The following is a 26,087-nucleotide window of genomic DNA, read 5'->3' on the forward strand; positions in this document are numbered from 1 at the left end:
GACAGGCGAAATACCCTCATACCCTCAGACTTCAAGAAGAATATAATAATTCCAATCCCAAAGAAAGCAGGTGTTGATAGATGTGAAAATTACCGAACTATCAGTTTAATAAGTCACAGCTGCAAAATACTAACGCGAATTCTTTACAGACGAATGGAAAAACTGGTAGAAGCCGACCTCGGGGAAGATCAGTTTGGATTCCGTAGAAATGTTGGAATACGTGAGGCAATACTGACCTTACGACTTATCTTAGAAGAAAGATTAAGGAAAGGCAAACCTACATTTCTAGCATTTGTAGACTTAGAGAAAGCTTTTGACAATGTTAACTGGAATACTCTCTTTCAAATTCTGAAGGTGGCATCGGAAAATACAGGGAGCGTAAGGCAATTTACAATTTGTACAGAAACCAGATGGCAGTTATAAGAGTCGAGGGGCATGAAAGGGAAGCAGTGGTTGGGAAGGGAGTGAGACAGGGTTGTAGCCTCTCCCCGATGTTATTCAATCTGTATATTGAGCAAGCAGTGAAGGAAACAAAAGAAAAATTCGGAGTAGGTATTAAAATTCATGGTGAAGAAGTAAAAACTTTGAGGTTCGCCGATGACATTGTAATTCTGTCAGAGACAGCAAAGGACTTGGAAGAGCAGTTGAACGGAATGGACAGTGTCTCGAAAGGAGGATATAAGATGAACATCAACAAAAGCAAAACGAGGATAATGGAATGTAGTCAAATTAAATCGGGTGATGCTGAGGGAATTAGATTAGGAAATGAGACACTTAAAGTAGTAAAGGAGTTTTGCTATTTAGGGAGTAAAATAACTGATGATGGTCGAAGTAGAGAGGATATAAAATGTAGACTGGCAATGGCAAGGAAATCGTTTCTGTAGAAGAGAAATTTGCTAACGTCGAGTATAGATTTAAGTGTCAGGAAGTCGTTTCTGAAAGTATTTGTATGGAGTGTAGCCATGTATGGAAGTGAAACATGGACGATAAATAGTTTGGACAAGAAGAGAATAGAAGCTTTCGAAATGTGGTGCTACAGAAGAGTGTTGAAGGTTAGATGGGTAGATCACATAACTAATGAGGAAGTATTGAATAGGATTGGGGAGAAGAGAAGTTTGTGGCACAACTTGACCAGAAGAAGGGATCGGTTGGTAGGACATGTTTTGAGGCATCAAGGGATCACAAATTTAGCATTGGAGGGCAGCGTGGAGGGTAAAAATCGTAGAGGAAGACCAAGAGATGAATACACTAAGCAGATTCAGAAGGATGTAGGCTGCAGTAGGTACTGGGAGATGAAGAAGCTTGCACAGGATGGAGTAGCATGGAGAGCTGCATCAAACCAGTCTCAGGACTGAAGACCACAACAACAACAACAACAACATTCTTATTGAAATGTTTCGCATATCTAGAACATTAAAAAGGGGGATGAAGACAATTTGTATTTCGGTGGTGTGAGATAGAGGATAGAGATTGTAACAAGCTGGACCCCACCCCCACCCCCCTACCCGAAAAGGAACCACGATCAGAGCCTGTACTAAAGAGGCGTTGTGCATCACGGAGAAGTTTTCAGTTAATATTTCGAGAGAGTAAATTACAAGATCGGGAGAGCAACATACTACTTCCTCGCATATTCTTCTCCCTGACTGACCACGACGAGGAAAGCAGAGAACTTAGAACTGGTTCAATTGGTTACAAACTCTGACGCTTACAACGTATAATGCGCAATGAATCAGGATAGATGTTTTATAAGAGGAGAACACGAAGAACACTCCGCTATGTGCCGTAAGATTTAGTGTATAGAGTAGAGGGACGTGTTGCCATATTTGCAAATGCAAAATAAATTCTGTGCTGGTGTTAACATTTCAAGTGTTCATATCTTCATTCTTTTGTGCAGTGGTACCTTGATTCGTGTTCCCGTAGTCTTTCCCGGCGGCATGTGCGAATAAAATGTTCTCGGTTTACAAGCAGCGTCAGTTCAAATAAAATACTAGATCTTTCGATTGCTATCTCCGTCGCCGTCCTCAGGAGTAAAAGCCACTGATTGCCTGGGCTGGTACAGTTTTCCGCGTACATAGGCTGGATTCCAGTCTGTTGCATCAGAGAGGGCCGAAACGACGCTTGCGCGGAAGGTGCCCAAGCTCACAGTAGGTCCGGCGCGCCGGAGGACCGACGCCCTCGAGAACGAGCTTTGCAACGAACTTATGACGTCACAGTAATCGGCTTGCCCACCGTGTTTCGCGAGTGCTCAGCCTCTTTCGCAGGTGCTCAGCCTCTTGTATGGTCCAAGGGAAATCTGTATGTAATTGAAAATGTACCCAGTAAAGGGCTTACCTTTGTCTTGTGCTATCGTGATCATGCATTTAAACACGCAGTCAAGAATTATTGAACTCATTGAAATAGTTACGGGTTCCCCTCCGGAGACAGCCGTTTGCACTCGTAAAACGTGCAGCTTCACGTGCTGCGAAGTACGCGCCAAGGCGTGTCTTTCTCGTGAGCCTTGACACGTGATCGAGTGACGTCAATTGGGGCGAGGGGCCGGCGCCACGTTTGAAACCGCCCCCCCCCCCCCCCCTACAAGCTGTAACATCCGTATTTCCATTCTTTCGATATCCAGTGCCCATTTCCACACCCTACTAAGTGCGTACCTCTAGACTGTTGCTGCTTATTCTGATCTCAATTGCCTCCTTTATACTTGAATCCCAATATGTTGATCCATGAGCCAAGAGCCTCCCGTTTTCAGACTATATTTTGCGCTCTTTTCCTAGTAAATGTTGACCTATGGCCGATTTGACAACACCCTTTGCTTCATATGTCGCTTGTGCTCTGTACAACGCTCTGCAGCTGTCTGAATACCTTGACTTATACGAGGTGCGACAGTAAAGTAATGAGACTGATTTTCCTTGCAAGATGTGGCAACCCTGCAGGCTTGCGTAAGCGCAATATCTATGACCTTGGTCTATAAGTTGCTTCTAGTCCAAGCAGCACATCGATGCAACTACTCAGTCGTGAGTTGTGCTGTAATAAGTTAACACGTGTTTGTGTCTCTCGTCACGGAAATGGAACGACATAATATTGCGCAACGGTATGCCATTTCTTTTTGAGTCAAATTGGGTGAAAACGCGACTAAAACTTACGGTAACCTTCAGAAGGCTTTTGGAGCGGAGGTCACATCAAGAGCTGAAGTTTTCCATTGGCATAAAATGTTTAGTGAAGCCAGAACGAATGTTGAAGATGAAGAATGCAGTGGACGACCATGAATCTCATGGACGGATATCAACTTGGCCAGGGTGCGTGAACTCGTACGATCAGATCGAAGATTATCTATGAAAAATGATTGGAGAAGAACCGAACATCAATCGAGAAATGGTTCGTTTAATAATAACTGAAGATCTTGGTATGAGAAAGATTTGTGCAAAAATGGTCCCCAAAAATGTCGCACCACAACAGCGAGAAACACGGAAAAAAGCGGCAGCCGATCTATTAGCGCAAACGGAAATCAATCCAAAATTGTTGAGCCGTGTAACCACTGGTGATGAAAGTTGGTTTTTTTCAGTACGATCCAGAGACAAAACGCCATTGTTCGCAATGGTGCTCAAAGGGATCACCCAGACCAAAAAAATGCTCTCATGTCAAAGTCAAAAGTGAAATGCATGCTTGTGTGCTTCTTTGATCCCAAGGGAATCGTTCATAAAGAGTGGGTGCCTCGTGGACAAACAGTTAACCAACATTACTAAAAAGAAATTTTATAAAGACTTCATAAAAGAGTTCTTCGTGTTCGTGCCAACATTGCTGATAATTGGATTCTGCATCACGATAATGCGCTATTCCATACTGCTCTGTAAGTACAGCAATTTTTAGCCTCAAAACAAATTTCATTACTACCACAGCCACCTTATTCACCAGATATCGCTCCATGCGACTTTTGTTCTATTTCCAAGAGTCATAACGGCCGTCAAGGGACACCGTTTTCAAACAGCACAAGATGTCCAAAAAGCTGTGACGAGGGTCTTGGAGGATATTACAGAAGATGAGTTCCAGAAATGTTACCATCAATGGCAGAAGCGCTGGAAAAAGTGTGTGCAATTTGAAGGGAACTACTTTCAAGGAGACAACACTAAACTTGACTAAAACGGTAAGCAAAATTTTTTTTCACATCAGTCTCATTAATTTATTGTCGCACCTAGTATTGTTGCTGCCACAAACGCAAGGATCACTATGCACACTGGGCACCTGAAGAGCTCTGTTAGAGCGCAGCATACTCGTGAACACGCTACCGCACATAGTAAAGATGATATCTGACGACGACCTCTCACATTCTGAATTGCAGCATTGGAAACACGTGTTCAGAGAGAATACTTATAGCGAGCGATACCTTCAAAGCACTTTAAGATGTCATCGACGGAGTACAGCTTGTCAATCGGCTGAAGAGGCCAAGCCGGCTGCTTTTCTACAAACTGTGGGCCATCAGCAGCAAATTAGGACATGGGCTGCAGAGACACGGACCGAGACCACTGTTGTGGCCCGTCCCCGTGATAGGAGGTATGCCGCGCCCTGTTGAAGACGAGATAGCTCTTCGTATGCCCTGCGTGTATCATGTCGCTTGCGAATGCGGCGACATTTATATACGTCAAACTATTCGCTCAGCTCCAAAGCGTTGCGCATGACCCCAAGCGACTGTTAAACAAAGGAGCTGGCCAAGTTGGCCATAGATGGGCGTTGTCTGGAAAACGGGCACAAAATGCAGTTTGAAAACACGAGAGTCTTGGTTCGTGGATCAACATATTGGGATTCCGGTAGAAAGGAGGCAACTGAGATCAGAATAAATAGCAACAATTTTCACAGGGACCAGCAACGCTCACTTAGAAAACATGGGGCGGGTGTTGGATACCGACAGAAAGCAAAGACGGATGCCTGACGCTTGTAGCGAAGCGGTAGTGGCAGTGTCAAATGTGCCACTTCACTCGGTTTCGCGGCGGACCAGAGCTGCTAAGAGCTGCCCAACTCACCCTCTACAAACACGTCCTTCTCTTATTCTAGCCAGAGGCTGCACTCGTGCCTACATAAGCAGGAAGCCTTACCGGCACCGGTGGTCAGTGGTTTTTACTCGTAACGGCGTTAGCGGTGATAGCCAACGAAGGCTGGAGTATTTTATTCGAAATGGCGGGGCCTGAAAACCGAGAACATTTTTTTCAATATTTTGGTTGACGCTAGTCATTTGTTGCTAGATGACCGCTTGATAAGCAGACCACCGCTTAGCAGTAAACAGATTTTAGTGAAGCAAGTCGCAAATCGTTTGCAGTTCATTTTTAAAAATTACTACAGGACCGCTCTCAAGGCAATAGTTACCATCTCCACCGGCAGGAACTGAAATTTTCCGTGACGTCAGCCCTGTAGAATTAAGGGAGGTCATCACTATATACGAGCCACAGATCAATCTCAGCAGTTCCTGACGATGAAAGTGACTAATATCTTCGAGTACTTAAGTTTCTACTCAAAATAGACGGGGCTTGTTCACTGAGAAAACATTATACGTGGATTCCGTTGCTGAAAACTCCGAAGTCGGTTCTCAGCACGTATTCGACGTTTATAAAATTCTATAAAATAAGTCTATAAAGCTGATTACTGATTGTACATAAACAGTAACAGACTAATACTAATTAATTACTGTTTCACAGAATGGTGCAGCTGAGAGACGAAAAGCAGCAGATGCCAGACGATTTCCTAAATGAACTCTGCAAGTGGTCTCTTGAGTGTAAGTAGTCTCTGAGACACAAATATTCCAGACCTTCCCGTCAAATTGGCAACTTTTCATGAGACAGCTTCAAACCACATCATTCTATACATTTCACATAGATTACTCGATCTTATTTTTTGGCTGTATCAATGAAGGTAAAACATGTGGTAAATTTTCATTGACGCAACGCAACTTATAAGTTTACTTAGGCAGCAGTTGTGAGACGTCGTTACTCGATGTGCGTCCTACCGAGACGGCGAGAACACATCAATTAAAAGAGTTTTGCATTCTCAGTTTTGGTGGGTGCAGCTCAGTTACAACTGTGCGGCGAGATATTTGTTGAGATTACGACACTGTACCTCTTACAGTAGCAGGGGCGTACGGATCTTGCATTTCACCACGGCCTAACAGGTCACCCGATCTCACGATATGCGTGCGTTCTTTTTCTTATGAGATTGGGGGGGGGGGAGTCGGAGGTGAGAGTGAGGTTCCCCTTCCAAAAACTATGAGTGAAGTGCGACACACACAGCACCAGCGGTAGCTGCAGCGATTTCAGTAACTCCCGAGAGGGTCGCAAAAATCTGGGACAAGTTTCACTGACTTCTGTACGTTTGTATAGTGCGAACAGAATTTCTTTTATGAATGGTAAGCGAATACCTTGATCCTAAAACACCCTCTAATGCTTCCGAGCACTCTGGACGGTATTTCTTCCCACTTTCCTATCACCTTTCCGTTAGTTCAGGGATATGCTGCGATGCACTGAAATCGTTGAGATCAAAGCGCTCATTGTGCGTTGCGTTCTTTGCGAGGAGGTCCGCGCACCCTGTATATCTGGACTGTTGGTAGCTGACGGTGCACTTGCCAAGTCAGATAAGATCAAGATGTCATTCAACAAATAGACTGGTGATATTTCGGTGGACTGTCATCTGGCCATCTTTTGGATGACTGGTAAGGTTTTTGGGTACGAAAACAGAGTAGATATAGATGAAAAAATGATACTTCATTATTAACTGTGTGTCTAGAATTCAGAGGCTGCTATATCTGTAGTATGGTTAGGACGTTACGGTAACTTCTACTGCAGATCCGTCCCTTTTCGAGATGCAATGCATTTTTGGCTATAATCGCATTGTCGTGTTGGAAGGTGATACTTCTACAATCCAAGCCTCTTTGTTTTTCGTGAACTTAATCCAGAAGACTTGCGTAAGCTTCCGCAGACATTGCCTCCATGAATCAAGAGCATTAATGGGAAGCAACATCTTACTTTCAAGGCATAATGTTGTTTTGCAAAAACAGACATAATGTCTTATGTGATAACAGCAATCAGTGATTTTATAATGTTACTTAAAATCCGTCTTGATTGCAAATTTTTTTATTATTCATATGACCGGTATCGGTTCATTCAGAACCATCTTCAGATCTGATATTTAAGTTACAGGAGTAACCCGTCCAAATCCAGCAACTTTCACATGTCATGTGACGTAGCACGTGAAAGTTGCTGTTGTAGCAAAACATCTCGTGTCTGAATGTATGATACCAAAGAAAATTATTCTGATACTTTCATCAAATGCAACTAAAACTAGGAATTGTACTGAAGTCACCCTAAACAGCTACACTGTGGAAATATTTAGAGCTGTGGTTACTATCTATGTGTCTGAATAGATGTTACATTGCAGAGCAGTGACACACATTAAACCCTAATTTGCTTCAATCATTTATTTTCGTTCCTAATCAACCATAGTTGGGAATGATTATCTCCTAGAGTATCACTGATAGTTACGCATCACGTAAGAATACAATCACACGCAAAATATCATGTAAAAATTAATTACAGAAGAAATACAAACAAAGTAAGCCGCTTCAGCACTTGTGCAGAAAATAAAATGTAAAATACTCATCACTACACGCATTTACTCGTACTTGCGACGCCACTTTAAAACGCTGTAAGTTACGCAACGCAGTGACATTTTAGAACACGAAACACAAAAGCTAAGAGGAAAGAAAGAAAGAAACACACACATTCACACATTCGTGTCAGGACACACGTACATCTGTTATGTCACAACGATCACACAAACTGAAGTACATGGCTCAGCAATTTCAACGAACAATGTCAACTACCTATGTCCAAAGAAATGTCCAAAAACAGTTCGTAATTCAAATAAAACCTGTCCATATTTATTGCAACGTCTTTCTGTTTAATATGTGGATCGATTCAGAGCCAATAAACAAGTGGACAGATCTTTAGTAAGTGGCTTTAAACAAATACGTACGGAGTAGGCTTACAATATTTTTTGGGCCCATCCCAGGACATATTTCCGTATCATTCTGGGTCTAGCCAGGAATTATCTTTGAAATCACATAAAATTCTTAAAACAGTACTTAAACGTTAATCTATTTATTCAGTTGTATTTATCACATGATTTTTATAAAAGACAGTTTGTTTGTCTTAATTACATAATACAATTCACAACAAGAAATTTCTGAATTAATTTTAACATTTAGCGAATTTTGGACACTAGATAGTGAAAGCCTACTCTTTCCTGCAGACCAAATGCTCCAATACCTGAGAAAACTCACTCAACTTGAGTAGAGATCTCAAGCGAAGGCGTCGCAAACTGAACCATTGTAGGAATATTGCAACATGAAATATTAGCCTTTTGAGACATCTCAAAAATTTTCTTCTTCGTGCTTTACCGCTGCTGTTGATATCTCGAAGTGTTGGGTGTTCCGCCCGGAACCAGTGTCGGACGCACCGACCACAAGGATATCCAGAAGTGCACCCGACTTTCAAGGCATAATGTTGTAGCAGCTATGGGTGATAAATCAAAGGAACGGATAGATTAGTCAACGATCGACACATTGTGCAAGGCAATGGTAATGTTAAATTCAGTGTGTGTTCTTGCATTATCCTCTTTGGAACTGTAATTAAGAGGTGTTATGACAAAACGATTTATCATTATTTCAGAATTCTGGCAAACATTCAAACTCCCTTCAGTAATTACCAAATTAACCGAATGCAGTAGCTCCCGACACCACGATTCCATCAGATGGAGAGGTATCAGTCTCGAGAACAGCAACTTCTTGTGACCTTTCACAACGTCGTCTATGGAAACGCCAGGACCCAAACTGAGACTCATCCCTAAAAACCACGCAATGGCACTCAGCGTCATAGTTCACTGTGACCCTATACCATATTGTGTACGGTACGAGGTCGGTGGGAAGCGGAAAATGGCGTAATGAGATCTCAGCGAAGCTTTCAGTCATTTGTTCCCTTTGATTCGTGTTGACACACTGCCTGTAACCTCTGGGAGGGTTTTATTTGTTTTCTTCCGTCTATTTATAAGAGTGAGTCGACAAATATAACATCTTTTGGGGTGTAATCCTTCTGAAAGCAACCAACTCTACATTTCTTGCAACTCTGTTGTCCGGAGTCAACCTCGTTAGTACTCGTTCTACAGTCATTACGATACAGCCAACATTCTGTGCGCTCTGTCGGTATGATGTTCCCGTCTTCCTCGTGCCAATGACAACAATTTTCTCAAAGTTAGAAACATGCCGATAAGCTGCACTTGCACGTTCTTTAGGGTTACTACGTTGCGATATTCACCTGAACCATTATTTTTTTGTATGTCCATCCTTTTGCCTGGAGGTCTTGGGGATCACGGCCTTTCACTACCAACTACCTAGAGAAACTTTCTTGCAACTCCAATCAGTTTGCAGTTGATGATTGGCGTGTTGGCATCACGGTTACAGATAGTCTGCGTAAACCAGTTATGTTGGCCACTGATGCAGCGTATATATGGTCCATGATAACCCCTCCAGCATCAAGTAAGGTGCACTGAAGCGGCGAAACTGATAGCTACGCAATAAATAAGATCATAAGGATGGCTGTAGGCGCTTCATTTTCTTACAGTAACCATTATGTACTCTCACTGTTCTTCATCTGCATGGATGCTTCATGTGCCGAAGATGCTGAAAGTAAGCTAGTATAAGCAACAAATACTGATCACGGCAAACATGGTGTATATTATACTTCGTTTGATAAAAATGCTCATGTTTTAACCTTTACCTTTCCGTCGGTGTATTAATTGCTTACAAAGCTTTTCGGACAAATACTCTATCTTCGATTCAACATTCTTATGATATACAAATTGTAACATTACAGTTATTAAATAGAAAGATTTACGCAGCAGACTTTGAAGTCAGCGCAGCCACAGCATGGACGTATCATTCTGAAAAGACAAGACCGCTTTAGATGTAAGTCCTTTATTTACAGGTACGGATGGTTTCACAGTATTTTAGCTTCATCATCAAAATGAGATCTGTACCAAGTGATAGGCAAAGATTGATGTAAGCAAGAAAATATAACTAAATTGAAAATGAATATACTCACAAAATCAAGTCATGTACCGATCGAGAGAAGAGAATGGCATGACGAAGCGTTTATCGTTGGCAAATTTTTAGATAAATAGCGGACGTCAAGTATAAAATAACACCGAACGCCCCCGTGGTACCTAGAAAGGACGAAAGCTACTAAAAGGATTTCGTAATAGGACAGTGTCAGGTAGGAAAAATTCGCATAAAATCCACCCACCATGAGTAACAGTATCTGGTGAGGTAGCGCGGTCCCCGTATACCGAAACTGTGATCACATCATTAACCGTAAATAATCATCTACGGTATAATGTGAAATTTGAGCAGCTGCTGCTCCCTCATTTGCCTAAAATGGATTGAAAAACATACTGGAAAAGACGCAGTTATTCAATCTTGAATTGCAGTAATCCCCAAAATATTCAGTATAAAACTATTTAAGAGCTTAGCACGAGACTGGCATGAAGTGAAACGGGGCTGAATATCGTGTCGTACATGAACAGTTCAATTGGCAGAAAGCAACATTGCGAAACCAGATGTCAAGAGGCTGAAGAAGGCAAAAAGGCATTATTCTTAAAAATTCCTTGCAGGGTGATATACAACACACCATAAAACTTAAAAATGCAAATCAGGATACGTGAGGCAAGCATGAGTATCACAGAATACCTTACCTTGGCAGAATTTCCGAACACTTCGGTAGACGACTGCACCCCAGTAACATTAAACCAGCTTACCTTATTCTCACAAGCGTGGTCCAGGTGTGGAAGCCAAGATTAAAACAACTGTCCTACATTGTAACTGGCGCCATGGCTGTCCAATGAGACATACCGACGAGAAGGGTAGAAGTTTTGAAGTAAGATCCAAAGAGAACCATAATGTGGGTAATTAGAAATCGCCCTTAAGTTCGCACCTGACAACACACTCATACTGTTAGTAGCAATGAGTTTTTCGTCCTTTTTACTGAATTTTAAATCAAGCACGATTCCTGTAAACCGCATCACGTTAGTCTAGATGCTGGCTTTTATTAAGTCTTTCTGTAAATTATCATTGTATGTCGTATTTAAGAACTTTTAATTCCTGCTGTCTTGAATCTACTTTGGAACCATGCTTTGCTTTTCGGTGGAGAACTTTGGCACCAATAACAGTTTTTACGAACTCACATTCGTTTTAATACATCGTAATTCATTCTCCAGCCTTCCCATCAGCTCAGGTACTATTCTATTTGTTCAGTTATCTGCGGGTGCGCATGTGCCCTCCACATTAAACTTCTCTCCAAGTCTCTATCTGGCATTTTTGCAGTTGCGGTTTGACGCACTGCCTATTAGTACACCATCAAGCATGCGCTTGCTGTGAGTAAGTTCAGCCTCCTGTCATCTGGCTTCTCAGTGCGTTGCTTTCTGCAGATTGAGCTGTTTAGGTAAGAAACGATATTCAGCCCCATTTCATTTCATGTCAGTTTCGTACTAAGCTTTAAAATAATTTGTACTGGTCTTTCTGAGGAACTGACTGACTGGGCCTCTATCAGTATGTTTTTGAATCCGTCTCAGGCAGATGAGGCACCGATAGTTGTTAAAATTTCAGATTATCCCGTAGATGATCATTTACGGTCTGTGCTACGATCGTTGTTTCGGTATATGGGGACCCCACTTGGTCACCAGATACTGTTACTCATTGTGAGTGGGATTTATTAGTATGTTACCTACGTGGCAGTCTCTCATTAGGAATTGCTTTGATCAGCTTTGTCCTCTATAGGTATCAACGGAGCGTTTCATTTTATTTTGTGTCTGACATCCGCTACTTAGTGAAAGAACCGTTGACGGTGACAGCTGGATCATTCCATTCTCTTATCTCTATGACTTGGTTTTGTACGTTCATCCTTTATACACTTTTCATTCTAGATATGTTTTCTTGCCTTATATGAGTCTTTGTCTATCACTCTGTACAGATTGCACCTGATGATGTAGCTAAATCGCTGTGAAACTGGTCATGGAGATAAATAAAGGACTTAACAGGAAAACTAGTCTTATCTTTTCAAAATGAAATATTGAAATTAAACTATTTCGGAATGCCGCTAAATTATTAGTTATGCTGGGGCCAGCGTCAGTAGTAACTGAAGCCACTGAAATCTCCACATTACTAATCGAAACTCGTGGCCCCGGATATCCTCGGCGAAAGAAGAGCACTGGCAGTTAATGTGGTTTTAGCGTCGTTGAGTCTGTCTTCTATAGCAAACTATCACACAAAGTGAATTTATGTGCATCTCAAGCCAATGCCTCATTTACCGTCATTGTAGAAGACTTATATTTAGATTCATGTCAATTCGGTACCTCCGCAGGTGAAGGCTGGCAATAGTGCAGTCAGCGTTCGCAGTACGAACTGTAGCAGATGATTTTATACCCAGTATGTAAAAAGTCTGGCGACGGCAGAAAGTGCGGTAGCGATGTGATGCCAACGCTGTGTTGTGACGCTGGTCCTCCTCCACTGTGCAGCTGTGTCGTTGGTGGCTCTGGATTCACGCCTAGGCTGTCTAGAGCCAAACCTACCGGCGGATTCCGAGCCTCAGAAGATGATCGACGCGGTCCAGTTCATCTTGGACGCCACATTCAAGCTGGAGTTCCGGCTGTCGCCCTGGAAACTCATCAGCACGCCTACGTGGCGGCGTTACGTCAAGGCCCTCGACTTCTTCTACGTGTGAGTGCATCTCTACTGTGAGGCCATCAATACTTTTAAAAAATTATCATCAACTGTGCTGACAAAATTGCCGCTGAACAATACATGTTATTCACAAACTTAATTTCTTGACAAACGTAGAACTCCCACTCATTTACATTTATGTTGAAACTGTAATGGCAACTTTGAGATATTCACCCCACACTAGAAATTAATTATCTGGTGACAGAGGCTTTAATAAATTTTGGTATGTGACTCAACGAGTAAGTATCGGACTGCAAAATAGAAAATCTAGTATCCTGGAAGGCAAAGGTCCTGAGTTTGAGTCTCGGTCCGGCACACAGTTTTAATCTGCCAGGACGATTCGTCTGGTATCCTATAATCATGTGGTCCTTAATCAGACCTTCCACCTCCGGAAATTACTTGCGATAGTGAAAAACGCCAAGTTTCAGTGTGGTTCAGAGCCCATGATATGACAGCTCAAAGTTCAAGACAAGACAATGTCATACCAGTTACAATTGTGGCGCTGAAACCAAACACCAGGTTGACGACAGCCTTAAGTTTCTTTGTTTATTTTAAACATTTGTACATGAGTGCAATACTTAAAATTAATCTCAAAAGGAAGTATTGGAAGCACCAGATAAAAGAATGTCATGAAGAACATAAATATTACTTTTGTTTCCCGAAAATACTTTTTCCAACAACTGCTAGAATGATTACAGTTACACTTCTGAAATAATTAACATCTATCCCTGAGAACAAAGTATTAAAAAATGAAACAATAATATGTCAGTTTCATCAATAATTATATCAGGGTCACTTTCCAGGTTGCTGATTATTACTTCGAAAAAATGGAACACTGACAAATAGTTATACAGATAGGTTTATTGATAGATGGGATCTTCAATGTTAGGCGGGTTAATGCGGCACCTGTTGGACATGGCTGTCAAGTAGGGGAAGAAAGCCAATGTGCACTCCATATGCATTCCGAGTGGAGTCATTCAGACGTGGATCGGGTCCTTCTGGATGACATGAAGAGAACCGGGTGCAGTCAACCGCAGATGGTGTCACACGTCGGTACCAATGATGTGTGTCGCTTTTGATCCGAAGAGAAAGTCTCTGATTTCGAGCGGCTATCAGAACTCGTAAAGGCTGCCAGTCTGTCAGTGGAGCTCACCATTTGCCGCTTAGTCGACAAAACCGATTGAGGCCCTCTGTTACGAAGCCGAGTGGAGCGTCGAATCAGAGGTTCAGACGGTTCTGCGACCGTGTAGGCTGCAGATTCCTTGATTTGGGCCATAGGGTGGCTGGGTTTGGTGTTCCGCTAAATAGGTCAGGAGTCCTCTACAAGCAGGAGGTGGCTGTCCGGGTAGCAGGGGTTGTGTGACGTGGACTGGGTGGTTTCATAGGTTGCGGGGTCTCTGAGAAACATAGAAACAGCTACAGTTCAAACTATGCATGTCGAACACAGGAAGAAAGTAAATCCAGGGACCATGGATAGAGTAGTTGTAAATTTCGCAGCTGTGTTGGGAAGATACCAGAGTTCCAAGTGCTAATAGAAAGCACTGAAAGGTGGCTCAAGCCAGAGATAAGACCAGTCGAAATTTTTGCGAAAGACCAAAATGTGTTCAGAAAAGATAGGTTAAACACAGTTGGCGACGGCGTATTTATTGCAATTAAAAGTACACTCCTGGAAATTGAAATAAGAACACCGTGAATTCATTGTCCCAGGAAGGGGAAACTTTATTGACACATTCCTGGGGTCAGATACATCACATGATCACACTGACAGAACCACAGGCGCATAGACACAGGCAACAGAGCATGCACAATGTCGGCACTAGTACAGTGTATATCCACCTTTCGCAGCAATGCAGGCTGCTATTCTCCCATGGAGACGATCGTAGAGATGCTGGATGTAGTCCTGTGGAACGGCTTGCCATGCCATTTCCACCTGGCGCCTCAGTTGGACCAGCGTTCGTGCTGGACGTGCAGACCGCGTGAGACGACGCTTCATCCAGTCCCAAACATGCTCAATGGGGGACAGATCCGGAGATCTTGCTGGCCAGGGTAGTTGACTTACACCTTCTAGAGCACGTTGGGTGGCACGGGATACATGCGGACGTGCATTGTCCTGTTGGAACAGCAAGTTCCCTTGCCGGTCTAGGAATGGTAGAACGATGGGTTCGATGACGGTTTGGATGGACCGTGCACTATTCAGTGTCCCCTCGACGATCACCAGTGGTGTACGGCCAGTGTAGGAGATCGCTCTCCACACCATGATGCCAGGTGTTGGCCCTGTGTGCCTCGGTCGTATGCAGTCCTGATTGTGGCGCTCACTTGCACTGCGCCAAACACGCATACGACCATCATTGGCACCAAGGCAGAAGCGACTCTCGTCGCTGAAGACGACACGTCTCCATTCGTCCCTCCATTCACCCCTGTCACGACACCACTGGAGGCGAGCTGCACGATGTTGGGGCGTGAGCGGAGGACGGCCTAACGGTGTGCGGGACCGTAGCCCAGCTTCATGGAGACGGTTGCGAATGGTCCTCGCCGATACCCCAGGAGCAACAGTGTCCCTAATTTGCTGGGAAGTGGCGGTGCGGTCCCCTACGGCACTGCGTAGGATCCTACGGTCTTGGCGTGCATCCGTGCGTCGCTGCGGTCCGGTCCCAGGTCGACGGGCACGTGCACCTTCCGCCGACCACTGGCGACAACATCGATGTACTGTGGAGACCTCACGCCCCACGTGTTGAGCAATTCGGCGGTACGTCCACCCGGCCTCCCACATGCCCACTATACGCCCTCGCTCAAAGTCCGTCAACTGCACATACGGTTCACGTCCACGCTGTCGCGGCATGCTACCAGTGTTAAAGACTGCGATGGAGCTCCGTATGCCACGGCAAACTGGCTGACACTGACGGCGGCGGTGCACAAATGCTGCGCAGCTAGCGCCATTCGACGGCCAACACCGCGGTTCCTGGTGTGTCCGCTGTGCCGTGCGTGTGATCATTGCTTGTACAGCCCTCTCGCAGTGTCCGGAGCAAGTATGGTGGGTCTGACACACCGGTGTCAATGTGTTCTTTTTTCCATTTCCAGGAGTGTAGTTTATCTTGTAGCGAAATAGAAGTAGATAGTTCCAGTGAGTTAATACGAGTAGAGGTCATTTTTGGCAAACGGAATAAAATAATAATTGGATCCTTTCAACGATCTTCCAACTCAGGCTGTATAGTTGCTGAAAGGTTCAAACAAAACCTGAGTCAAATTTCAAACACGCACCCGACACATACAGTTACTCTTGGTGGTGATTGTCATGTTTAAATCCGGAGTTACGTGTAAAACGTTGTCCGAAATTGCGCTAAACGAATTCTCTGAAAATTATCTCTAGCAGTTTGTTCATGGGCCCACTCGAATAGTAAACGGTTCTGTAAACACACTTGACCTCTTAGCAACAAACGATCCTGAGCTAATAACGAGCATCAAAACGGATACAAGGATTAGTGAAGCTAAGGATGTCGTAGCGAGACTGAATATTGTAACTCTCAAATCCTCCAAAAATATAAGAAAAATATATCTGTTCAGAAGAGCAGGTAAAAATTCGCTTGATGCCTTCCTGAGAGGCAATCTCCACTCCTTCCAAATTAATAACAGAAGTGTAGATCAGATGTGGCTTGAATTCAGAGACAGGTTTATACCAAATAAATTAACAAACAATTAAACAATGTAGATGATCCCCCTTAGTACACAAAACAGGTCAGAACACTGTTGTACAAACAGCGAAAAAAGCATGCCAAATTTAAACGATCGGAACATCTCCAAGATTGGTGATCTTTTACAGAAACTCGAAATTTATCATGGATTTCAATGCGAGATGCTTATAATAGCTTCCACAACGAAACTTTGTCTCGAAACCTGGCAGAAAATCCAAAGGGATTCTGGTCGTTTGTAAAGTATGTCAGCGGCAAGACACAATCACTGTAGTGAAATTGCGTTCTGCGTGATAGGAATGGAAATATCTCTCGATGACAGTGCTGCTAAAGCAGAGTTACTGAACAGAGCCTATCCAAATTGCTTCAGCAAAGAAAACAACGTAAACATTCCAGAATCCGAATCAAGTACAACTGCCAACATGAGTAACTTAGAAGTAGATATCTTCGAAACAGTGAAGCAACTTAAATCACTTAATCAAAGCAAGGCCTCCGGTCCAGACTGTATATCAGGTTCCTTTCAGCGTATGGTGATGCAATAGCTCCATACTTAACGACAACAGCTCGCTCGACGAGAGATCCGTATCCAAAAACTAGAAAAACTAGAAAGCTGCATAGGCCACACCAACGTTCAAGAAAGGCAGTAGGCGTAATCCATTAGATTACGTGTCAGTATCATTAACGCCGATATGGAGTAGGATTTTGGAACTTATATTGTGTTCAAAGATTATGAATTACCTCGAAGAGAACGGTCAATTGACACACAGTCAACACGGATTTAGAAAACATCGCTGTTGTGAAACGCAAGTAGCTCTTTACTCACAGTGGTATTGACAAGGGATTTCAAATTGATTCTGTATTTCTAGATTTGCAGAAGGCTTTTGACAATGTATCTTAGAAGCGGCTTGTAGTGAAATTGCGTTCTTATGAAATATCGTCTCAGTAATGTGACTGGCTTCATGATTTCCAGTCAGAGAGGTCACAGTTCGTAGTAATTGAAGGGAAGTCCTAGAGTAATCTGTGGTGTTCCCCAAGGTAGTGTTATGGGCCCTCTGCTGCTCCCTATCCATATAAACGATTTAGCAGAGAGTCTGAGCAACCGTCTTAGGTTGTTTGTAGATGATTGTGTCGTTTATCGCCTATTAAAGTCATCTCTACGGTGCATGCAGCTTTACTGTATGATTACATGATGATGGCGTCCTCTTGGGTAAAATATTCCGGAGGTAAAATAGTCCCCCATTCGGATCTCCGGGCGGGGACTACTCAAGAGGATGTCGTTATCAGGAGAAAGAAAACTGGCATTCTACGGATCGGAGCGTGGAATGTCAGATCCCTTAATCGGGCAGGTAAGTTAGAAAATTTAAAAAGGGAAATGGATAGGTTGAAGTTAGATATAGTAGGAATTAGTGAAGTTCGGTGGCAGGAGGAACAAGACTTCTGGTCAGGTGACTACAGGGTTATAAACACAAAATCAAATAGGGGTAATGCAGGAGTAGGTTTAATAATGAATAGGAAAATAGGAATGCGGGTAAGCTACTACAAACAGCATAGTGAACGCATTATTGTGGCCAAGATAGATACGAAGCCCACGCCTACTACAGTAGTACAAGTTTATATGCCAACTAGCTCTGCAGATGACGAAGAAATTGAAGAAATGTATGATGAAATAAAAGAAATTATTCATATTGTGAAGGGAGACGAAAATTTAATAGTCATGGGTGACTGGAATTCGAGTGTAGGAAAAGGGAGAGAAGGAAACATAGTAGGTGAATATGGATTGGGGGACAGAAATGAAAGAGGAAGCCGCCTGGTCGAATTTTGCACAGAGCACAACCTAATCATAACTAACACTTGGTTTAAGAATCATGAAAGAAGGTTGTATACATGGAAGAACCCTGGAGATACTAAAAGGTATCAGATAGATTATATAATGGTAAGACAGAGATTTAGGAACCAGGTTTTAAATTGTAAGACATTTCCAGGGGCAGATGTGGACTCTGACCACAATCTATTGGTTATGACCTGTAGATTAAAACTGAAGAAACTGCAAAAAGGTGGGAATTTAAGGAGATGGGACCTGGATAAACTAAAAGAACCAGAGGTTGTACAGAGATTCAGGGAGAGCATAAGGGAGCAATTGACAGGAATGGGGGAAATAAATACAGTAGAAGAAGAATGGGTAGCTTTGAGGGATGAAGTAGTGAAGGCAGCAGAGGATCAAGTAGGTAAAAAGACGAGGGCTAGTAGAAATCCTTGGGTAACAGAAGAAATATTGAGTTTAATTGATGAAAGGAGAAAATATAAAAATGCAGTAAGTGAAACAGGCAAAAAGGAATACAAACGTCTCAAAAATGAGATCGTCAGGAAGTGCAAAATGGCTAAGCAGGGATGGCTAGAGGACAAATGTAAGGGTGTAGAGGCCTATCTCACTAGGGGTAAGATAGATACCGCCTACAGGAAAATTAAAGAGACCTTTGGAGATAAGAGAACGACTTGTATGAATATCAAGAGCTCAGATGGAAACCCAGTTCTAAGCAAAGAAGGGAAAGCAGAAAGGTGGAAGGAGTATATAGAGGGTCTATACAAGGGCGATGTACTTGAGGACAATATTATGGAAATGGAAGAGGATGTAGATGAAGATGAAATGGGAGATATGATACTGCGTGAAGAGTTTGACAGAGCACTGAAAGACCTGAGTCGAAACAAGGCCCCCGGAGTAGACAGTATTCCATTGGAACTACTGACGGCCATGGGGGAGCCAGTCCTGACAAAACTCTACCATCTGGTGAGCAAGATGTATGAAACAGGAGAAATACCCTCAGACTTCAAGAAGAATATAATAATTCCAATCCCAAAGAAAGCAGGTGTTGACAGATGTGAAAATTACCGAACTATCAGCTTAATAAGTCACAGCTGCAAAATACTAACACGAATTCTTTACAGACGAATGGAAAAACTAGTAGAAGCCAACCTCGGGGAAGATCAGTTTGGATTCCGTAGAAACACTGGAACACGTGAGGCAATCCTGACCTTACGACTTATCTTAGAAGAAAGATTAAGGAAAGGCAAACCTACGTTTCTAGCATTTGTAGACTTAGAGAAAGCTTTTGACAATGTTGACTGGAATATTCTCTTTCAAATTCTAAAGGTGGCAGGGGTAAAATACAGGGAGCGAAAGGCTATTTACAATTTGTACAGAAACCAGATGGCAGTTATAAGAGTCGAAGGACATGAAAGGGAAGCAGTGGTTGGGAAGGGAGTAAGACAGGGTTGTAGCCTCTCCCCGATGTTGTTCAATCTGTATATTGAGCAAGCAGTAAAGGAAACAAAAGAAAAATTCGGAGTAGGTATTAAAATTCATGGAGAAGAAATAAAAACTTTGAGGTTCGCCGATGACATTGTAATTCTGTCAGAGACAGCGAAGGACTTGCAAGAGCAGTTGAATGGAATGGACAGTGTCTTGAAAGGAGGATATAAGATGAACATCAACAAAAGCAAAACAAGGATAATGGAATGTAGTCTAATTAAGTCGGGTGATGCTGAGGGAATTAGATTAGGAAATGAGGCACTTAAAGTAGTAAAGGAGTTTTGCTATTTGGGGAGCAAAATAACTGATGATGGTCGAAGTAGAGAGGATATAAAATGTAGGCTGGCAATGGCAAGGAAAGCGTTTCTGAAGAAGAGAAATTTGTTAACATCCAGTATTGATTTAAGTGTCAGAAAGTCATTTCTGAAAGTATTCGTATGGAGTGTAGCCATGTATGGAAGTGAAACATGGACGATAAATAGTTTGGACAAGAAGAGAATAGAAGCTTTCGAAATGTGGTGCTACAGAAGAATGCTGAAGATTAGATGGGTAGATCACATAACTAATGAGGAAGTATTGAATAGGATTGGGGAGAAGAGAAGTTTGTGGCACAACTTGACCAGAAGAAGGGATCGGTTGGTAGGACATGTTCTGAGGCATCAAGGGATCACCAATTTAGTATTGGAGGGCAGTGTGGAGGGTAAAAATCGTAGAGGGAGACCAAGAGATGAATACGCTAAGCAGATTCAGAAGGATGTAGGTTGCAGTAGGTACTGGGAGATGAAAAAGCTTGCACAGGATAGAGTAGCATGGAGAGCTGCATCAAACCAGTCTCAGGACTGAAGACCACAACAACACGGTGCGATAATTGTCAATTGACTCTGAATAATGAAAAGAGTGAGGTCATCCACATGAGTGTCAAAAGGAATCTACTAAACGTCGATTACAAGATAAATCATTCACATCTGAGGGCCGTAAATTGAACTAAATACCTAGGAAATACATTTACGAATATCTGAATTGGAAAGAACACACAGAAATTATTATGGGGAAGGCGAATTAGAGACCATGTTAATGGCAGAAGATGCAACAGATATACTAAAGAGAATCTGCATTATGTTTGTCCGTCCTATCTTGGAGCCCTGATGCACGGTGTGGGATCCTTACCAGATAGGAGGACGTCAACAAATTTCAAGGAAGAGCAGCACGTTTTACTATCGCGAAATACGGGAGAGACTGTCACAAGAATTGGGGTGAACATCATTGAAACAGAGGCCTTTTTCCTTGCCGCGGGATCTTCTCACGAAATTTCAATCGCCATCTCTATTCTCGAAATATTTTGTTGGCGCCGATATCATAAAATAAGAGAAACCAGAGCTCGCATCATTGTGAAGGTGGTTAGATGAACACTTAGATGTGAATTGTAGAGTATCAACGTCGATGCAGATGAGTACAGGTGGGGATCGGTAATTAGGTAGCGCCGTCTTGGTGTGGGAGTTGTCAGCAAGCATTAGGGGATGCAGCGGCTGCTGTGAGCAAGGCTTCAGTCTCGGCAAGCATCTGTCAACTGTGACTGACAAATGACTGCTCAGATCGGAAGTACCGAGCGACAGTCCATCATACGCTGAAGGGAACATCAGACATACCATTAAAGTGGCTGATGGTTCCGATGAAACTCAAGATGACAGAGAGAAAGCTGAAATGCTGGATTCGGTCAACTGGAATTGTTTCACACACGCTACGAATATCCAGACCTTGAGATAGGTGATCGTTGACTCGACAATGAACTAAAACCGCTTAACACTAGTAAAGAATCTTTGCCGGAGATACGTGTAAGATTCTACACCATGTGACGTAAGATAGTGGAGAAACAAAGGGTACCAAGTGATAAGAAAAAAGCGCAGGTCTTTCCCGCTTACTAAAGGGACCGACGGAAAGATGCACATAATTACCGGTCAGCATCGCTGATGTCAAGACAGCGTTTTTAAAGTACGAAATCTCGTCTTTAAAAATTAGTTTGGGTTCATTAAACACAAATCTTGTGGAACTCAGCTTGCTCTGTTCGTCCAAGAGATGAAGATCGATGAAGAAAACTATTCGACCAGGTGGGTATCGTGTTTCTTGACTTTCAGGAGTCGTTCGATAGAGTTCCGCAGTGTCACGTAAAGAACGAAAAATGAGCTTATCGAGTGCTAAAATTACCAAATTTTTGACTGGATCCAATGTTTTCTAATACACAGAGCTCGGTATGTCATTTGTAAAGCTACTAAATCGATAGATGTGAAGCTATCTCGGGAATACGTCAAAGAAATCTAATAATGCCTTTATTATTTACGAGGATGCCATGTGGGTGGAGGATGAAATTTGTAATAATATAGTTGCCTGGTTGTTGCCGTCTGTAAAGTTCAGTCACTAATCCATTTTGTGGTTGAAGCTTACTTTTCGTCCGTGTTTGTTTTTAAATATTTTATTATCGGAACAGGCTTCGGCCCGACAATAGTAAAGCTGCACCAAACTTTGTGTGGGTGTTAAAAAAGTATTTATGTTTGCTCAAGGGAGAACCCCATTCTTAGAATTAAATACATCATCATTAAAGTGGAGTTCATCAACTAGCTAAAATAGTCAAAATCATTTCACCGCATGCAAAACACTTCACTTGTGCCGGATTTAGCACGGTCGGGATTACGCATAGAACACAGTATTATATGGTAAAGAAGTAAATGGAAAATGAAACTGGGATGAAATGATACTTGCACTGCAGAGAAGTTTGCGTCCTCTGGAGCTGAATATTTATCAAAAGTGGATGTCAGGCTGCATGTGACTGGGTGACTCAATTCTGCTAAGCTTTAAAAGCTGTAACCGATCATTAACACCCAATATCAAACTTCGCCAAATCACAAAAATTATACGTGATGTTGTACGCTGGAAATGGACAAGAGTATAAACAGTAGACCAAGGTACTCACAAGCAATGCTAAACTATTGAAATCTTTCAGGACATCGATGAGACATATAAACGCCGCCATGGACCGCATCAAGGCAAAGGGCGAGAACTGCACGGGCGAGTCGAGCGTGCTGGAAAGACTGCTGCTCCAGAACGATGACCCTGGAGTCGCATGCGTCATGGCACTGGACATGATGTTCGCCGGCGTCGACACGGTGGGTGGTTAGTGTGCATGTGTGCGTGATTGCTAGTTGTAATTCATGTGAGTCAGGATAGGGGTGTGAGCGTGGAGAGGATATCAAGTACAGGTGCCGTCCAAAGGCTTTGTCTCCTGACACCGAAAATTGGTGGGCTAGTTCATACTTACTCCCATCTCGATGCTATTCTCTTTATGGTTCAAATGGCTCTGAGCACTATGAGGTCATCAGTCCCCTAGAACCTAGAACTACTCAAACCTAACTAACCTAAGGACATCACACACATCCATGCCCGAGGCAGGATTCAAACCTGCGACCGTAGCGGTCGCGCGGTTCCAGACTGAAGCGCCTATAACCGCTCGGCCACTGTGGCCGGCAGTCTCTTTATGTTCTCGTATTTTATGCCAGCTTGACTCGCTCGTCGTCTCTGGCTTCTTCCCTCCACCACTCCTTTCGGTCAGAGTAGTTAACAGAGAAAGAGAGTTACAAAATCCGAAAAGGGAAATGCAAAGGCTCATTATAGATGCAATTGAGATCAGTGAAGTGAAATGGAAAGAAGACAGGGATTTCTGGTCAGACGAATATACGTTAATATCAACAACAGTAGAAAGTGGTATAACTGTGGTAGGATTCATTAAGAAAGTGAGCTCCTGTGAACACTTCAGTGATAGGGTTGTTATTAGATTCGACAGCAAACAAACACCAACAACGATAGTTCAGGTATATAAGCCGACGTCGTAATCAGCAGCTGAAGTGCTAAAGTATATGAAGATACTGAACTGGTAATTAAGTATGTAAAGGGGAATGAAAATCAAATAGTCATGGAGGAGGAACGAGGTTGCAGGGGAAGGAATAAAAGAAAGAGTTACTGGAGAATATGGCTTCGCAGTAGGAATGAGAGAGTAGAAAGACTAACCGAATTCACTTGGTAATAGCGAATACTCTGCTCAAGAATCCCAAGAGTAGGAGGCGTACTTGGCAAGGAACGAGAAACACGGGGAGGTTCCAGCTAGATTGCACAATTGACCAACAGAGATTCCGAAAACAGATATTGGGTTGTAAGGGGTACCGAAATGCGTATATAGACACAGATCACAATTTATTAATGATGAATAGTAGACAGAAGTTAAGACAATCGTCCGAAAGAATCAGTATGGAAGGAAATGGGATGCTGTTGTACAGGGGAGTGACGAGACGCATTTGCAGTTCGATAATGATGTAGACATCGCGATAAGTAACACGTGACTAAGTAACTCATGTAAAGAGGAGTGGACATCTCCAAAAAGAGCAATAACAGATGTTGGACAGACAGTAATGGGTACAAGGAACGTAACTTCGAAGAAACCTTGAGTAACAGATGAAATACTTCAATTAATAGACGAAAGAAGGAAGTACAGAAATGTTCAGGGAAACACACGGAATACGGAAATATATACACGGTGTTACAAAAAGGTACGGCCACACTTTCAGGAAACATGCCTCACACACAAATAAAGAAAAGATGTTATGTGGACATGTGTCCGGAAACGCTTAATTTCCATGTTAGAGCTCATTTTAGTGTCGTCAGTATGTACTGTACTTCCTCGATTCATCGCCAGTTGGCCCAATTGAAGGAAGGTAATGTTGACTTCGGTGCTTGTGTTGACATGCGACTCATTGCTCTACAGTACTAGCATCAAGCACATCAGTACGTAGCATCATCAGGTTAGTGTTCATCACGAACGTGGTTTTGCAGTCAGTGCAATGTTTACAAATGCGGAGTTGGCAGATGCCCATTTGATGTATGGATAGCAAGGGGCAATAGCCGTGGTGCGGTACGTTTGTATCGAGACAGATTTACAGAACGGAGGTGCCCCGACAGGAAGATGTTCGAAGCAATTGATCGGGGTCTTAGGGAGCACGGAACATTCCAGCCTATGACTCGCGACTGGGGAAGACCTAGAACGACGAGGACACTTGCAATGGACGAGGCAATTCTTCGTGCAGTTGACAATATCCCTAATGTCAGCGTCAGAGATGTTGCTGCTGTACAAGGTAACGTTGACCACGTCACTGTATGGAGAGTGCTACGGGAGAACCAGTTGTTTCCGTACCATGTACAGCGTTTGCAGGCACTATCAGCAGCTGATTGGCCTCCATGGGTACACTTCTGCGAATGGTTCATCCAGCAATGTGTCAATCCTCATTTCAGTGCAAATTTTCTCTTTACGGATGAGGTTTCATTCCGACATGATCAAATTGTAAATTTTCACAATCAATATGTGTGAATTCGCACGAAATTGTGCAATCACCTCATCAACACAGATTTTCTGTGAACGTTTGTGCAGGCATTGTTGGTGATGTCTTGATTGGGCCTCATTTTATTCCTCCTACGCTCAATGGAGCACGTTATCATGATTTCATACGGGATATTCTACCTGTGCTGCTAGAACCTTTTTTGTAACACCCTGTATATATAAGAAACCAGCTAGAACTTAATGACTACCAACCTAATAGCCGGTGTGTCCACCTTTGACACCGATAACAGCTGCGACGGGTCGCGCCATGGAAGCAATGAGGCCATGGTAGGTCGGTAGAGGGCGCTGGCACCTTATCTGTACACACAACTCAGCTAATTCCCGGAAATTCCGGGGAGGGGGACGATGAGCTCTGACGCCACGTTAAATCACATCCCAGATATGTTCCACCAGGTTCAGCCTGGCGAGATGAGGGCCCAGAATATCAATTGGAACTCGCCACTGTGTTCCTCAAACCACTCCATCACACTCCTGGAATTGTGACATGGCGCATTATTGTTGAATAATGTCACTTCTGGGAAACATGATCTTCACGAAGGGATGAAAATGGTCTGCAACCTGTCTACGATACTGATTGGCTGCCAAGGTGCCTTGCACGAGCTCCACTGTACCCATGGATGCCCCAATGAATGTTCCCCAGAGGTCCGCATCTCGTGGTCGTGCGGGAGAGTTCTCGCTTCCCACGCCCGGGTTCCCGGGTTCGATTCCCGGCGGGGTCAGGGATTTTCTCTGCCTCGTGATGACTGCGTGTTGTGTGCTGTCCTTAGGTTAGTTAGGTTTAAGTAGTTCTAAGTTCTAGGGGACTGATCACCATAGATGTTAAGTCCTATAGTGTTCAGAGCCATTTGAACTATTTGT

The 26,087-nt window shown here is 43.1% G+C and overlaps 1 protein-coding gene across 3 annotated transcripts in view; it reads left to right on the forward strand.

The window, feature by feature from the left end:
• The window catches only part of LOC124795172 (probable cytochrome P450 301a1, mitochondrial), a 230,169-nt gene that overhangs the window by 106,320 nt on the left and 97,762 nt on the right, over positions 1-26,087 (forward strand). For all 3 annotated transcript variants that reach the window (XM_047259069.1, XM_047259067.1, XM_047259068.1), the window contains exons 6-8: positions 5,676-5,752; positions 12,595-12,796; positions 22,788-22,950. In XM_047259069.1, the coding sequence (XP_047115025.1) occupies positions 5,676-5,752; positions 12,595-12,796; positions 22,788-22,950 (442 nt within the window). The remainder of the gene's footprint in view (positions 1-5,675; positions 5,753-12,594; positions 12,797-22,787; positions 22,951-26,087) is intronic.

Source organism: Schistocerca piceifrons, chromosome 4 (assembly GCF_021461385.2).
Source record: "Schistocerca piceifrons isolate TAMUIC-IGC-003096 chromosome 4, iqSchPice1.1, whole genome shotgun sequence".
Lineage (NCBI taxonomy): Eukaryota > Metazoa > Arthropoda > Insecta > Orthoptera > Acrididae > Schistocerca > Schistocerca piceifrons.